Here is a 17,187-nt window from a genome sequence, read left to right as displayed (position 1 = left end):
GACCGCACCACTCTCTGCAGACTCCTGCAATTAAGGGAGGTACAATTCCCATACCAGGCAATGATGCAGCCAGTCAGGATGCTCTCAATTATGCCCCTGTCGAAAGTTCTTAGGATTTGGGGGCCCATGCCAAACTTCCTTAACTGTCTGAGGTGAAAGGGGGGCAGTTGTGCCTTTTTCATCACACAGCTGGTGTGCACAGACCACGCAAGGTCCTCAGTAATGTGGATGCCGAGGAACTTGAAGCTGTTTACCCTCTCAACCTCAGATCCATTGATGTCAATAGGGGTTAGCCCATCTCCATTCCTCCTGCAATCCACAACTAGCTGCTTAGTTTTTATGACATTGAGGGAGAGGTTGTTTTCTTGACACCACTGTGTTAGAGAGATGACTTCTTCCTTGTAGGCACCTCGTTATTGTTTGAGATAAAGCCAATCAATGTAGTGTCGTCGGCAAGTTTAATTAGCAGATTGGAGCTGTGGGTGGTGATACAATCATGGGTATACAAGGAGTAAAGGAAGAGACTCAGTATGTAGCCCTGAGGGGCTCCTGTATTGAGAGTCAGAGAGTTGGAGTTGAGGGAGCCCACTCTTACAACCTGCTGGCGATCTGACAGGAAGTCCAGGCTGCACAAGGCAGGGTGAAGGCCAAGGTCTCTGAGCTTCTTGTCGAGCCTGGATGGAACAATAGTGTTGAATGCTGAACTGTAATCCAAGAACAGCATTCTCACATAAGCATCATTCTTCTCCAGATGTATGAAGATGGTATGTAGAGCAGTGACTATTGCGTCATCTGTCAGTCGGTTGTGTCAGTAAGTGAATTGTATGGGGTCCAGTTTGGGTGGTAGCAAGCTGCAGATGTAATCCTTGACCAGCCTCTCAAAGCATTTGCTTATTGTTGAGGTGAATGTAACAGAACACTAGTCATTCAGGCATGTTACCTTGGTCTTTTTTGGTACAGGGACAATGGTGAATAATTTGAAGCAGGAGGGCACTGTACACTGGGAGAGGGAGAGATTAAAAATGTCGGTAAACACACCTGCCAGGTGCACTGCGCACATCCTGAGTACTCGCCCTGGGATGCCGTCCAGTCCCACAGACTTGCGACTGTCCACTTGTAAGCATCTGTGTACCTCAGCTTCAGGTGACCAGGTTGCAGGTTGTAGTGGTGGCTTTCCTCAGAGGCTCAGAGTTAGCAACATCGAACCGAGAATGAAAGAGATTGAACTCATCTGGGAGAGATGCCACAATGTTGGCAGCACCGCAACGTTTGGCTTTGAAGTCTGCCATGGAAAGCAGTCCTCGCCACAAGTCACGTGTGCTATTCATTGTGCATTTTGTCTCAATCTTCTCCTTATATTGCTGTTTCGCAGGCTTGATAGCTTTGCGCAGATCATAGCTGGTTTTGTTGATCGCCAGCAATGTAAGCTCTATGTTACACAGTAAGTGCTGCATGCACAGAACTATTAATCCAGGGTTTTTGGTTCAGGAAGACCCTGACCGACTTCTGGAGGACAACATAGAAAACCTACAACACAATACAGGCCCTTCGGCCCATGAGGTTGTGCTGAACATGTCCTTACCTTAGAACTACCTATACTTACCCACAGCCCTTTATTTTTCTAAGCTCCATGTATCCATCCAGGGGTCTCTTAAAAGACCCTGTTGTTTCCACCTCCACCACCATCGTGATGTGCTTCCAGGTGAAGCACGTGACTCCATCGGTGAACTTGGAGACACACTCATCATGGAAGACATTCCAGTCGACGTCATCGAAGCAGTCCTGCAGCATGGAGACCAATTGTTGGTTGGACCAACAGTGTTTGGTTTTAACTAGGGCCTCCTCTTATTTCAGCTTCTGCTTGTATGTCGGTAGAAGCAGAATCAAAGAGTGATCTGATTTTCCAAAAGCTGGTCGAAGGTGAGCTTTGTAAGCATTGCGGAAGAGACTGTAGCAGTGGTCAAGTATTTTATCTCCACAAGTGCTCCCCTGGATGTGCAGCGATACTTGATTAAAGTCACCGGCGACGATGAAGGCAGCCTCTTGGTGTGTAGTCTCCAGCATGTTGATGGTCTCATACAGTTCCTTGAGAGCCAGGTCAGTATCAGTCTGCAGTGAAATGTATACCGGTCTGTGATGATATCAGCTGTGAACTCCCTCAGCCAATAGGATCTGCACAGTGACACCACGTATTCCAAGTCTGGGGAACAAAAGGATTTGAGTGCATGCACGTTCTGGGGGTTGCACCAAGCATTGTTGACCATGAAGCATACCACTCCTCCTTTACTCTTCCCAGTGAGTTACCAGGGACTGTTACCCAGGGACTGAATGTTAGCCAGGAATATGCTAGGGAGCGGTGGTCAATTTGCACACTGTCTCAGTCTCACCAGGACATCGGCCCTTCTTCCTCGCCTCTGGCGCTTCTTCCGAGGTAATGGCAGTGTAAGAGATGGGTCTCCCATGGATTGCCCAAGCAGGGGATCCCAGTGTAGGAAAGACAGCACATAGTGGGTACGTGCCATCTTTCCAATGTATGGAAGGGTCAAGTCTATCGTATCTGATGTGACTGTCAGCTACTTGAACAGAAAATGCTAAGACAATCATAGAAATTGGGGTTGAGGAGGTGAGAAAAAAAGGATCAGCCATGATTGAATGGCGGAGCAGATTCAATGGGCCAGATGGCCTAATTCTGTTCCTATGTCTTGTGGTCTAACTTAAAGTTGGAGACTATTTTCACTGCTTCACTGTTTGAGTATTGGAGCCTGTTCATACTTTCTGATTTCCTGAAGTCAATAATAATTTCTTCATTTTTTTAAAAGTTGAGTGAAAGATTATGGTTTTTGCACAGTTCGGAAAATTTCTGTCTGAAATCTGTTTCACCTCCCTATACACGTTGTTTTGTTATTTGTAATTAATCCAATTAGTGTTTCTGTAAATCTGATGATGGAGTTAGTGGCACAGTCATGGATGAAAAGAATGTAAGGGGGTGGGCTCAGTACACATCCCTGCAGTGCACCGGTGGTTGGGGACCGAGAAGTTGATGTGTACTTGACTAGTCTGATTGTCTGGGTGCAGTAGTTGAGAAAATCTAGAATCCAGTTTCAAATTGGCATATTGACAGATTGTGTAGTGTAATAGTCAACAAGTTGGGAAGTATAGTGTTGAAGGCAGAACTGTAGTCAATAAAAAGCATTCTGGTGTATGTGTCCTTATGCTCCAAGTGTTCCAGTACGATATGGAGATGCCCTCCTCGGTTGACCTGTTTGTCTTTTAGGCAAACTGGTGCTGGTCCAGAGTAGCAGGGATGGTATTCTTAATGTGGGATATAACTAGTCTCTCCAGGGTCTTGGCGGCTATCAGGATAAGTGCAACCAGTCTGTGGTTGTTCAGGCATGTTACCGCTGACTGCTTTGGGATTGGTATGATGATTGCTGTTTTGAAGCATGCAAGGGACGGAGAGAGTCTGATAGATTTCAGTAAAAACCTCTACTAACTGGTCAGCACAGTCCCTGAGGCAGTGATGAGGACTACCTTCAGCACTGTCCTCGAGGACCACCTGGGTAAGCCATCAGCTCCAGCAGCTCTGCATGTCTTGACACTGCAGAAATGCGTCTCACCTGGTGTGCACAGTGTCAGCAATGTGTGTACTCCTCCGGAGTCAAAGCCTTCATCACTGGTTCTCTGTTGCCCCTGTCAAACTGAGCAAGGAAGTTGTTTAGATCCTCAGATGCTTGTGGCATCACTGCAGGGCAGGAGATCTTTCCTTTATAGTCAGTGATGGACCTTTCTACATGCATCAGGTTTTATTTTTTGCATTACTGGAGTGTATCCCTGTCTGTTGTTTGTGTCTGTATTTGGTGGTTTAATGCCTCCTTTAAAGTTTTACCTGGACCCAACCCTGAGTAGGTTCCGGACTCCATTGTTCAGCCATAGCTTCTGATTCGGGAATACACTGATGTTTTTATTGCTGGCGACTTTGTCTACACAGTAGTTTATATAGTGCATGCGCACAGTGGTATATTCCCTCTAAGTCATGGATTCCCAACCTTTTTTATGCCATGAATCCCTATCATTAACCGAGGACCCCCAAGTTGGATACCTCTCCTCTGTCAGTTCCTAAATCGTGCTTTGCTTGGCAGGCCAGCAGGTTCTACTCTGTGAACTTGAAGCAGTCCTGAAGTCATGAGACGGCTCCGTCAGGCCATACTGTCACTAATTTGATAATTGGTTTTGTCTTACTTATCACTGGTGTATAGGCTGGAATTAGGAATAAATAAATAGATCGAGTGGTTAGAGATGAGAAATCTGCAGATGATGGAAATCCACTCAACATACATAAAATGCCAGAGGAACTCAGCAGGCCAGGCAGCATCTATGGAAAATAGAAAACAGTCAACGTTTCAGGCTAAAATGTCAACTATCACTCATTTCTATAGATGATTCCTGGCTTGCTGAATTCCTCCAGCATTTTGTGTGGAGTGGCTAGAGATGTAACAATACAATAAAAAACACAAAGTGCACTGCAGATGCTGTGGTCAAATCAAGACGTACAAAAAAGCTGGATGAATTCAACAGGTCGGGCAGCATCCATTGAAAGGAGTAGTCAACGTTTCGGGTAAAAAAAACATTGGCTGCTCCTTTCAACAGATGCTGCCTGACCTGCTGAGATCATCCAGCTTTTTTGTACCTCTTGATGTAAAGGTACAGACTGGTATGGATGAGGAGAGGGCACTGAAGGCTTGTTAATGGTAATTAATCCTTCTGGAAGAGGTGTAAATGGAGGGACAGCAGGGAGCAGTAACTGCTGGAACAGTGGGAAATGGAATGTAACAGCTGCCAGAAAGCTGAGCAATGCTGGTAGTATTCCAGGTAAAGCTTTGGTCCAGCCAGAGAGCTAGATCAAATGGAAGCTGAAGAAATTCTTGGTAGGGTTGAGTGGAGCCCACAGACAACACCAGTGTTGCCAGTAGTCAATAAGTATCTGTCAGGATCTGTGGTGATTTTAAGGTTGCCATGTAGTTCTCTATCACTAACTTTTTTTTCTTTTAAGTAAGCGATTAAAAATATACTGAGTCCTCCTTAGGTCGGGGTTAACCATAGATATTGCGTGCCAGTTGTTTATGTGACATGCAGGCCAGTGCAATATGATATGGAGAGCGAGCTGTTGCCCATGCAGCAGGCTTCACCTCTCCTGGCAGCTGATGAATCCAAAGGAACGACAGAGACCGATACAGTTTGGCACCAGCAGTGTCACAGAAGTTACCAGTCATCATTGAAAACAACTGAGTATTTTCCTAGGGACTCCAGCTCTAGATTTTTCCTCAGGGTTTACTCCCAAAGCCTGCCCCATAAGTGAAGGCAGCAGGCATTTGAGATCAGAGAGAGTTTTTCTTCTCCCAGATGAGCTGCCAACCTCAGCTGACGAGCCCCATCTGCCTGAAGATAAAAATATAAACACAAGAGATTATGCAGGTGGACTCTACAAATCCAGAGCAAAACACACGAAATTCTGGAAGAACTCACCATCAGATCCTTCATCAAAATAAAAATATAAGGCTGTGTAAGGCTCCATTTGAAATAAAATAATTGGAAATGGAGCTGCTGTTGTAATTTGTTTGCACTATTTTAAACAATCTAGATAGGTTGGTCAGTATTTGGATTTTGAATTGGACTTGAACTTTTAAAAAATGTTTTAACAATTACTAATCAAACATTTTAAGCAATGGTATATACAGGCTCTCAATCAAAATTTCTTTTAGGTAACAGTTTAGGTTTTGTAGTTGAGCAGAGACTAATGTGAAGGGCAATTATAATGTATCTTTGAAGTTTCTCAGCAGTAAAAATTGTCATCCATGTTAGATTGTCTGTACAAAATAATTCTGATTCTGATAATTACCATTTGAGACAGTTTTAGACTCCTAACATTGACTATCTTGCTGGCAAATATACGGTTTCTAGTAAAAAAAAATCAAAGATCTCAGAGCTAGAGTGCTGGGCTATGTGTGTCCTTTGTTTCACAGAATCCTGGTTAACCCTTCCATACCAGATTGACCCTTCCATACCGGATTCAGTGATTCAGATCAACAGGTTAACTATACACCATCAGGATAGGATGGTCAAGTCTCTCAAAAGCAGAGGTGGTGATGTATGCCTCATGATCAACTCCTCTTGGTGCACAATTCTGCTCACCAGACCTGGAATGTCTCACAATTAAGTGCTGTCCATTTTACCTGCTGCGAGAGATTTCAGCTATCATTTTGGTAGCGGAGCACATTCCACCTCAGGCCAATGTTAAACGGGCTCTAGATGATCAACATGCACAAAACAATGCACCCTGATGCCTTCACCATTATTTTGGGGGATTTTAACTAGGCCAGCCAGAAAAAAAAAATCACTAAATAATTACCATTAACAAATCACTTGTAGTACCCAAGGAAACAACACACTGGACCATTGTTACAGCACCATCAAGAATACTTACCGTGCCCTCACTTCACAAAGTCTGATCATCTGGCTGTACTTCTACTCCCTGAGTATAGGCAGAGACTGAAGACTGCAGAACCAGTTGTGAGGACCATGAAGGTATAGACAAGGGAAGCACAGGAACACTTACAGGACTGCTTTGAATCGGTGGACTGGATTGTGTTCAGGGATTACCTTCAAATCTGGATAAATATGCCACAGATGTTACTGACTTCATTGTGTGGCTGAGAGTGTGCCTATGAAAACGTACTCTGCGTTCCCAAACCAAAACCCATGGATGAACTAGGAGGTATGTCGTCAACTGAGGATTAGATTTGTGGCATTTAAGTCTGGTGATGCAGGTCTGTACAAGAAAACCAGATATGACTTGTAGAGGACTATCTCAAGAGCAAAGAAACAATTCAGAACAAGGCTGGAGGCAACATTGGATGCAAGTCAACTCCAGCAGGGTTTGCAGGACATTACTTCCTACAAAGTGAAACCCAGTAGCATGAATGGCAGCAATGCTTCACTACCTGAGAAGCTCAATGCCTTTTATGCACACTTTGAAAGGGAGAATATAACTACAACTGTGAAGATCCCTGCTACACCTGATGACCCTGTGATCTCTGTCTCAGAGGCCAATGCTGGCCTGTCTTTAAGGCGGGTGAGCTCTTGCAAGGCGGCAGGCCCCGATGGAGTACCTGGTAAGGCTCTGAAAACTTGTGCTGGAGTATTCAAGAGCATTTTCAACCTCTCACTGCTACAGGCAGAAGTTCCCACTTGCTTCAAAAAGGCAACAATTATACCAGTGTCTAAGAGTGGTGTGAGCTGCCTTAATGACTATCGCCCTGTAGCTCTCACATCTGCAGTGATGAAATGCTTTGAGAGGTTGGTCATGGCTAGAATGAACTCCTGCCTCAGCAAGGATCTGAACCCACTGAAATTTGCCTATCGCTACAATACATCTATGGCAGACACGATCTCAATGGCTTTTCACATGGCCTTGGATCACCTGGACAATACAACCTATGTCAAGATGGTGTTCATTGAATATAACAGAGCATTTAACACCATCATTCCCACAATCCTGATTTTAAGTTATAGAACCTGGGTCTCTGTACCTCCCTCTACCATTGGATCCTCGACTTCCTAACCGGAAGACCTCAATCTGTGCGGATTGGCGATGTCTCCTCCTAGCTGACTATCAATACTGGTGCACCTCAGAGGTGTGTATTTAGCCCACTGTTCTACTCTCTTTATACCCAAGACTGTGTGGCGAGGTATAGTTCAAATACCATCTATAAATTTGCTGATGATACAGCCATTGTTGGTCGAATTTCAGATGAAGATGAGAAGGCATACAGGAGCAAGATATACCAGCTAGTTGAGTGGTGTCACAGCAACAACCTTGCACTCAATGTCAGTAAGACTAAAGAGCTGATTGTGAACTTCAGGAAGGGTAAGACGAGGGAACACAATCCAATCCTCATTGAGGGATCAGAAGTGTAGAGGGTGAGCAATTTCAAGTTCTTGGGTGTCAAGACATCTGAGCATCTCTAACCTGGTCCCAGCTTTCAAGAAGGAAAGACAGTGGCTATATTTAATTAGCAGTTTGAAGAGATTTGACTTGTCAACTAAAACACTTGAAAACATCTATAAATTACCCTGCAGAGCATTCTGACAGGCTGCATTACTGTCTGGTATGGGAGGTGACTATTGCACAGGACTGAAAGTAGCTACAGAAAGTCGTAAAATTAGTCAGCTCCATCTTGGGTACTAGCCTCTGTAGTATCCAAGACATCTTCAAGTAGACATCCATTACCCTCTTCATTGTTACCATCAAGAAAAAGGTACAGAAGCCTGACGGCACACACTTGGCGATTCAGAAACTGCTTCTTCCCCTCTGCCATCCGATTCTTAAATGGGCATTGAACCTATGAACAGTGCCTCACTTTTTAAAATATATATTGTTTCTGTTTTTGCACTATTTTCAATCTTTTCAATATACTGTAATTAATTTCTTTCTTTCTAGATCATATATTGCATTGAACTGTTGCTGCTAAATTAAAAATTTCACAACACATGTCAACAATATTAACTGGTATCACTCCATAAATAGGATTACATAAAAATATGTAGGAATGGATATGCAGTTATTACTTATGTTACTTTGTATGTGACAGACATACAAAAACAGAGTTGGGATAAATGGTTTATTCTCAGACTGACAGTTGGAGACTAGTGGTGTTCTGCAGGGGTCGGTGTTGGGACCCCAACTCTTTACAATCTATATTAATGATTTGGAGAAAGGGACTAAGTGCAACGTATCGAAGTTTGCTGATGACACAAAGATGGGAGGGAGTGTAATGAGTGCGGAGGACATTGAAACCCTGCAGGGGGACATAGATAGGCTGAGTGATTGGGCAGACATTTGGCAGATGAAATATAATACTGACAAGTGTGAGGTCTTGCACTTTGGCAGGAAAAATAATAGAGCAAGTTACTATCTAAATGGAGAGAAACTGGAAAGTGCTTCTGTGCAAAGGGATCTGGGGGTCCTGGTGCAGGAAACACAAAAAGTTAGTATGCAAGTGCAGCAGGTGGTCAAGAAGGCCAATGGAATGCTGGCTTTTATTGCTAGGGGGATGGAGTATAAGAACAGGGAGGTCTTACTGCAGTTGTACCAGGTATTGGTGAGACCACACCTGGAGTACTGTGTGCAGTTCTGGTGTCCATATTTAAGAAAGGACATACTGGCTCTCGAGGCAATGCAGAGAAGGTTTACTAGGTTAATTCCGGGGTTGGGTGGGTTGATGTATGATGAGAGGTTGAGTAGATTGGGACTCTACTCATTGGAGTTCCGAAGAATGAGAGGCGATCTTATTGAAACATATAAGATTGTGAAGGGGCTTGATCAGGTGGATGCGGGGAGAATGTTCCCAATGATGGGTGAAGCTAGGACTAGGGGCCAAAATCTTAAAATAAGGGGATGCCATTCCAGGACTGAGATGAGGAGAAATTTCTTCACTCAGATGGTAGTGGGGCTGTGGAATTTACTGCCCCAGAGAGCTGTGGAAGCTACTACACTCAATAAATTCAAAACGGAGATAGACATTTTCCTGGATAAAAGTGGCATTAGGGGATACGGTGAGCGAGCAGGTAAGTGGACATGAGGCTAGGTTTAGATCAGCCATGTGATCTCCTGGGCCAGTTTTCGATAGCCTGGATGGGTCGGAGAGGAATTTTCCAGATTTTTTCTCCTCAATTGGCAAATCATTTTTTTTCCCCTGGGTGATCACTTGGGTTTGGGCGGGATGAATAATAAAATAAAATGGGCAGCATTGTGCCCTGTTGGTTGGCACTGTTGCCTTGTGGGATTCGGTGATAACTAGAGTTAAGATTGGATCAGCCATGATCTTTTTGAATGGCGGAGCAGGCTTGAGGGGCTGATTGGCTTACTCCTGCTCCTATCTCTTATGTTCTTATGTAAAACTAATTTGACAGATTTTCCGATCTAGTCTGGAATCAGCTTGCTCAACACTGGGTTCTAAAATCTGATTTGTTCAGCCATTGGAGCCTCCTCAAATACACCCTATCCTCGTTATATGTGGGGGATACGTTCCTCACAGTCGACGCTGTTACGAACCCCGTAACTGGGTCACTTACCAGCAAAGATAGAGAGGTCTGTTGAAGTCTGATGGTGCTATTTTTAACAGTATTTATTAGTAAAAATACACAAAAATAATATCAATGCAAACATACAGATAATATACGTCATCAATACTAAATCTAAAAGTGTGGGTATAATAATAATCAATAAGAAATAGCTCTATCATTGTCTAGGGGATAATGTATTGTCCAATGGAAATATAAAAGTCACTCAGTTCATTCAGGCTGCAGCCTTTTGGTTGTCACTGTGTTGCACTTTGTTGGAGAGAGAGAGAAATAGCAATAGAATGGGAACAGTTACCGCTGCGGGTTTTCCAACCTTTATGATTTCGATCCGTCAGGAGTCCCGTTGGTGTGGCCGTTCACTTGTGGCTTCTCCTTTAGCTAAGCCGTTCTTCCGTGGTGAGGCTGCCAATTCCCAGGCAAAGGGAAAGGACGCACGCGAGCCCCACCAGCTGTCGCTATTAAACACTGTCACGGGATTTCTAGCGTTTCTCCTGGTGCGTCTAAAGGGGTTGTTCCCCAGACCCTCTTTTATCCTTACTCATGGGGTCTCAGATGTCTCTCAGGTTGGGATGATGCAATCCCTCAACTAGCCCACTCTGGTCATCCCCTGAGGGGTTTCAATGAATAGTACAGTACTCAATACGCAACTCCATCTCCAAGAGACAATAGCCGTTCTCAATAGTTCCGTCTTGCTGAGGCCAGGACACATTCCAAACCCTGTGTATTCTGGACATCTCTCTCTCATTTCCTGGGTCCCAGACCCGAATTAATAGCGATCTTGTGATTCTCAAAAAGGAGGGGCCTACTTTGTACCCTTCAGCCCCTCAGAGTTGTGGCACATTTGTAACAACGCATAATGTGAATAATTATTTAAATGTAGAAAATAGGGATGCATTCTGGAGGGCTTCCTAAATATGTTTTATCTGTAATTTATTCAAATTTTCATACCAATACGACACAAAAGCAGTACCACAAGGCAACATTTGTATTATATTTCATCAATTTAAGGTAATATTCAACGTAATAAATCATAAAAAGTTAACATACTAGGGTGTACAGTACTCAAACCCTTCAGAGCACGAGAGTTTAGTGAATGGTAAACTAAGAGAGACTTCATCTTACGGTCTCCTTCAGTGTTGGAACACATAAGCAAAGTCAATCTATCCTTTGCTGCCTTGAAACCTGACGCAGTTTTTTTCATCCTTACTTATGTAAGTGCGTTTAGGCATATGCTTCCAAAAAAGACCGGTCTCGTCTGCGTTATTATTATTTTATTATTTATGGTTTTATATTGCTATATCTTGGTTGGTGTAACAAAACCCAATTTCCCTCGGGATCAATAAAGTATGTCTGTCTGTCTGCATTAAGCACCTGCTTTGGTCCGCAACTGCACAGGGTAGTGTTCAGCAGCTTCGTGGTCAGCACTAGCCTGCTCACCACGCACATCTAATTTGTGAAGCCTGTGACGATTAACAAACTTAGAAAACCATCCCCAACTTGCATTAAAGCTAACAATATCACTTGACACTTCCTCACTAGCCTCTGAACAAAGGCGACCATAAGTTTCCAAAGCTTTCACACGAAGATGATCGGAACTAAGTGTTTTTTTCTTTGTTTCATGCTCATGTATAAACTCAACATTTTCTCCATTTTTGTCATAATTGAGTTACGCACTTTGGTAACAATCTTTGAAGACACTTAGGGTGAATCAATCACTGCACTTTTTATTTTCTCAACATTTTTCTTTGTTTCTGATCGTGGACTCACCCAGGCCGAAGTAGCGTCCCAGAGCTGTGTTACCTTCACCTGACTGTCGCTTGGCTGATGGCCCAGCACTTGACATCGGATGCTTGCATAGTTAAATATTTCAAGCACAAAATCACTGCACCTAGGTAAAAACAACAAAAGTTTTAAGAGTGCAAGATCGCACATCCACAGGTTGCCAAAACCAATGTGAGACTGGCGGGAGTGAGACTGTGAGGCGTGTGTACATGACTTGTATTGCCAGGAAAGCAGTGCTCTTCGCATAACTGTGAGTTTTGGACTCGTATAAGGTGAAGTTGGTAGAAATAGGTTCCTCGCATAACTGTGGATCCGCATTGTCTGAGGACGCATATAACGAGGATAGGGTGCACAGTAGTTCTGTTTGATTAGATGCTTCAAATTTTGTACAACTGGATAACTAAATGACTGGAAGATTCAACCCATCTCAGCTCATTATTCCAGAAAGATTCTCCCAGGGTATTAATATTAAAATTCCCATGATAGAAAATGATAGGTTATTGACCAGGGATGTTGACTGTGTTTCTCATTCCACCAATATGATACAGACACAGCTTGCTGAATGTTCTAGCATTTTCTGTTATCACTCCATTTGTTCAGTATCTGCAGCGTTTCGATTATTTAGATGATAATTTTCTTCTTCAACTTTGTAAAAAAAAACACACTCCTTTCCACCTCTAATCCTTTAGATCCTTGCAGTCCTTAAGAATGATATTTGTACCTCTTCTATCCAGCACCAAAATTTGATGGATCTCTTTAAACTACTTACCTCTCCTTCATTTTTTAAAAAATCCAAAATATGACTGAAAATTTATCTAAAGAGACCTTGGAAATAGGCAAAGAAGTAGCTGGCAACTTCTTTGGCTAGACACGGTTACAAATAAAGCCAGGAATGTACATTTTAAGGAATTGCATGAATTTGAAAATCTAAATCAACCAATAAAGCAATTTGTACAATTCTGGCTGGTGGAATGGAAGGAGAAGAGAGATGCATTGGAAACTGAAGATAAAAATTCAGAACATGATGCAGGATGTTAGACAGAGTGGTAGATCTGGAAAATGTCAGAAATAGGAAAGGTTGAACCCATAAAAGGATTTACATGATAGGATGGGAATTGTAAGTTTGAGCTTTCAGGAAAATGGGACTGTTTCAGTTAACACCATCGGGTGTGATGTGTGAGTTGGATAAAGGCAACAATTAACGTTCAAAGAGGCTGGGAAGCCAGGTAAACAATATTTTTGTTTACATCGAGGCTGTGCATTTCGGTATGTCTTAAACTGTGCCTTCAATCATTCACCCAACTTGCTTTTAAGCCAATCAATTTTTGACCCTCTGGAATGAAAAATTTCCAAAGTTATAAGTTCTGCTTGCTAAATGTGTTGGCTAAAAATGAATTCACACCTTTCATGACAGTAATTGCACTTGTATATAAATTGAAGGTTCACAATTCCATAGAAACAACTCAACAGTTTACAGGGAACTTACCATTTTGTTTTTCCTCCTTTTAGGACCCCATCAGAAAGTTTGCTTTTGAAAAATTGGTAGCACATCTCTGAGGGAAATGGGCAAGTATTTTCCTGGTGTTCTATTTATTTTTGTATCAGCATTTTCTGGATGTACAAGGTGAATCAATGTGCAATAAAACCATATAGTGGTCTAAGCAAAGGTAGTATCCTGCAAAATAAACATATTTTGTTTAATATTACACAGTTTTGATCTTGATGAATGTTTTGTGCTGATTTGAATGACAAATAGGATGCCAGATGGTAAGAGCAAAAGTGCTATATGATAACCTAAATTCCATCGCTCACATTCCCCAATAGGTTGATTGCCAGATTTCTTTAATACTTCCTCGATCAATTTTTGACTTTTTTTTGTTTTTTATTGCTCTCAAGCAATGAGTGTTTGTGTTTTCAAACATTTGCTGTTTGCCCTTGTGTTTTAAAATTGCAGAAGGAGTGGAGGATAGTTATGGTTGTTCTATTGTTTAAGAAAGGCTTTAACAATAAGTCAGGAACTTATAGACCAGACCAGTAATCCTGACATTAGTAGTGGGTAAATTATTGAAAGATATTCTAAACGACTGGATATATAAGTACTTGGATAGACAGGGACTGATTAGCAATAGTCAATAAGGCCTTGTGCATGCAAGGTCATGTCCGACTAATCTTTTATAGTTTTTCAAGGCAGTGACCAGGAAAGCTGATAGAGGCAAGTGGATGTCATCTACATAGACTTTAGCAAGGCCTTCAACAGAGTCCCAATGGGTGGTTGTTCAAGAAAGTTCAGTCGCTTGGCATTCAAGATGAGGTAGTAAATTAGATTGAACATTGGCTTTGTGGGAGAAGCCAGAGAACAGTAGTAGATGGTTACCTCTCTGATTGGAGGACTGTGACTAGGGATCAGTACTGGGTCCATTGTTGTTTGTCATCAATATCAGTGATCTAAATGATGGTGTGGTGGACTGGATCGATAAATTTGTAGATGACACCAAGACTGGGGGTGTAGTAGACAGTGAGGAAGGCTATCAAAGCTTGCAGTGGGATATGGACCAGCTGGGAAAATGGACTGAAAAATGGCAGATGGAATTTAATGCAAACAAATGTGATGTGTTGCATTTGGGAGGACAAACCAGGGCAGGTCTTACATGGTGAAAGGTAGAGCACTGAGGAGTACAGTAGAACAGAGAGATATGGGGACACATCCATAGGTTCTTGAAAGTGGTGTCACTGGTAGATAGGGTTATAAAGAAAACTTTCATAAATCAAAATACTGAGTATAGGAGTTGGGTTGTTATGTTGAAGTGTATAAGACGCTTGTGAGGTAGTTTTGGTACTTACCTGCAAGAAAGATGTCAATTTCCCTGGAGTGTAGAATAATGAGAGGAAATTTGACAGAGATATGACAAAATTCTGATAGGGTAAATATAAACTGGCTTTTTCCATAGAGATTGGGGGATACTGGAACTAGAGGTCATGGGTTAAAGGTAAAAAGTGAAATGTTTAAAAGGAAAATGTGGGTGATGAGATTGGAACAAGCCACCAGTGGGAGTGGTGGATGTGGATAGGCACGTGAATGGGAGTGGAATGGAGGGCTATGATCCAGCAGATAAATAGTTTGGCACAGACTAGATGGGCCTTAGGGCCTGTTTTTGAGCTGTAGTGTTCTATGACTCAGTTGTATCTGCTTTGTAGTAGCCTCTGTCTCACAAAATAGAAATTGGGAAAACAATACTAGTGGATTCATTCTTACAGTGTTAAACATTTCAAATCTGAATTTTAGTGGATTTAAATTGATTTAATTAAATGAACCATGGAATCTTTAAGCTGTTATTATTTTAACATCTTACAGATGGTGAAGAGAGAACTTATGGAGGCTGCGAAGGCCCAGATGCTATGTATGTGAAGTTAATTTCATCTGATGGTCATGAATTTATTGTGAAAAGAGAACATGCATTGACATCTGGCACTATTAAAGCTATGTTGAGTGGCCCTGGTAAGTTAATGATCTGGATCTGGATCGTAGCTGGATCTTATACATTTGGGAGGTGCAATCCCTTCAGCCACTTTATTTTCAGTTACTCCTTATTCCCTCCTGTGGAATAGGAGACTATATAATTCCCCAGTGTTATTAAATAAACTACTTTTATTCATAAGACAGGTTCCAAGAATATCACAACATTTGAGCAATTTCTGCTATAGTTGGAAACACTAAGCTTTACAGAAATATTTTCAGGACAAAATTTTTCTTAAGGGTAATCTTTCAGCAATGAAACTACCTTAAATTTAGAGGGAAAAAAATTGTAAGATGGGGATTCCAGATAAATTTATTTTTGCTGAAATGCAATGATTTTACAATGCAATTTTGCAAAGTTAAACAAAATTTAAAGTATGGGTTTTAAAGCCTAGGTTAAACTTCAATTTAGTATTTGGATTGTAACTTATCATTTATAAATCTACCACTAAAATTAAATATTGAGGTTTTGCTGTAGAATGAAAGTACCCCTTTACTGTCAGAATACAGCTGAAAGTCAGGGAGTGGTTAAAGCAACATTATGGTGAAGTTGCTAGGCAGGTATTCTGGCAGAGTTCTCAATTGTAGCTGTCTGAAAGGATAACCAAGTTAACTTACCTTTCTGTCTTGGGGTTGCCTTTAGGGTTGTTCACACTCCCACCTCCATAAGAAGGACAAAGCACAGAACAGGTTGCTGCCAAAGCAACAGAGTGGGAAGGCAGATTTTTATTTTATTGCTAGCTTGTTTTAATGATGTATTTGACAACAGTAGAAACATGCATCCTTCTTAATTTGTTGGTATAACTGAAATTTATACGGGTTTTGAAATTAACAAGTCTTTATAGTTTTTTTTAAAAAATAAAGAATATCCACAGTACTAAGCTATTGAGAATTAATTTAACACACTATTTTGAATTTTTTTTTAATTTTTCAGGTCAGTTTGCTGAAAATGAAACAAATGAAGTAAATTTTCGTGAGATTCCATCCCATGTGCTATCAAAAGTATGCATGTATTTTACCTACAAGGTTCGCTACACCAACAGTTCTACAGAGATTCCTGAATTTCCAATTGCCCCAGAGATTGCACTGGAATTGCTGATGGCTGCAAACTTCTTAGATTGTTAGAAAATAAAATGTAACTTATAATCCAATGTGAGGTGTTAAACTTCTGTATTTAACTACTTGCAGAATTAATAAGTGACTTTAAAATGGTGTTGCATTTATGTCTGATAGCTCACACCAAAATCTTTTCTTTTAATGGAGATGTATTTTTTTTCAAGCATAAAGTAAAGGTTTCTTTAGCTTCTTGTACATGACATGAATTATTTGTTTTCTCCTGTCTCATGATGTTCCATATTGGTGTGCAGATGGTTTTCAGCTTCCTCCATTTTTCAAGAAAAATGAACAATTGTAGCCCCAAATATACACAATTTTCTGTTATGATGTTGGTACAAACTTCAGCTGAATTTCTATCCGGTACCCCTGTCGGATTGACGTAATAAATTGTCTTTAAAAACGGTAGCCATATTGTACTAGTATGTAACTTTGTTTGTGCTGCACTACAACATGAGACTTCTATCATGAACAAAATCTCAGTTTTCTTGTAGGTTGACAATGCAACAGGTTTATTTTATGTATATCTTTATACGATGGGTGACTGATAAGTTTGTGGCCTAAGGTAGAAGGAGTCAATTTTAGAAAATCTAGCACATTTATTTTTCCTATATTTACATACTTAGTCCAGCAGTCGT

At 41.5% G+C, this 17,187-nt stretch overlaps 1 protein-coding gene across 1 annotated transcript in view; it reads left to right on the top strand.

Moving 5' to 3' along the window:
* LOC132401160 (elongin-C) overlaps positions 1 to 16,957 on the top strand; it is a 34,007-nt gene extending 17,050 nt beyond the window's left edge. The window contains exons 2-4 of the mRNA XM_059983076.1: positions 13,432 to 13,488; positions 15,275 to 15,418; positions 16,371 to 16,957. Coding sequence (XP_059839059.1) covers positions 13,485 to 13,488; positions 15,275 to 15,418; positions 16,371 to 16,561 — 339 coding nt within the window. The 5' untranslated portion in view covers positions 13,432 to 13,484 and the 3' untranslated portion in view covers positions 16,562 to 16,957. The remainder of the gene's footprint in view (positions 1 to 13,431; positions 13,489 to 15,274; positions 15,419 to 16,370) is intronic.
* Positions 16,958 to 17,187: the final 230 nt, after the last annotated feature.

Source organism: Hypanus sabinus, chromosome 1, assembly GCF_030144855.1.
Source record: "Hypanus sabinus isolate sHypSab1 chromosome 1, sHypSab1.hap1, whole genome shotgun sequence".
Taxonomy (NCBI): domain Eukaryota; kingdom Metazoa; phylum Chordata; class Chondrichthyes; order Myliobatiformes; family Dasyatidae; genus Hypanus; species Hypanus sabinus.
This window is presented reverse-complemented; position numbering and strand designations above follow the sequence as displayed.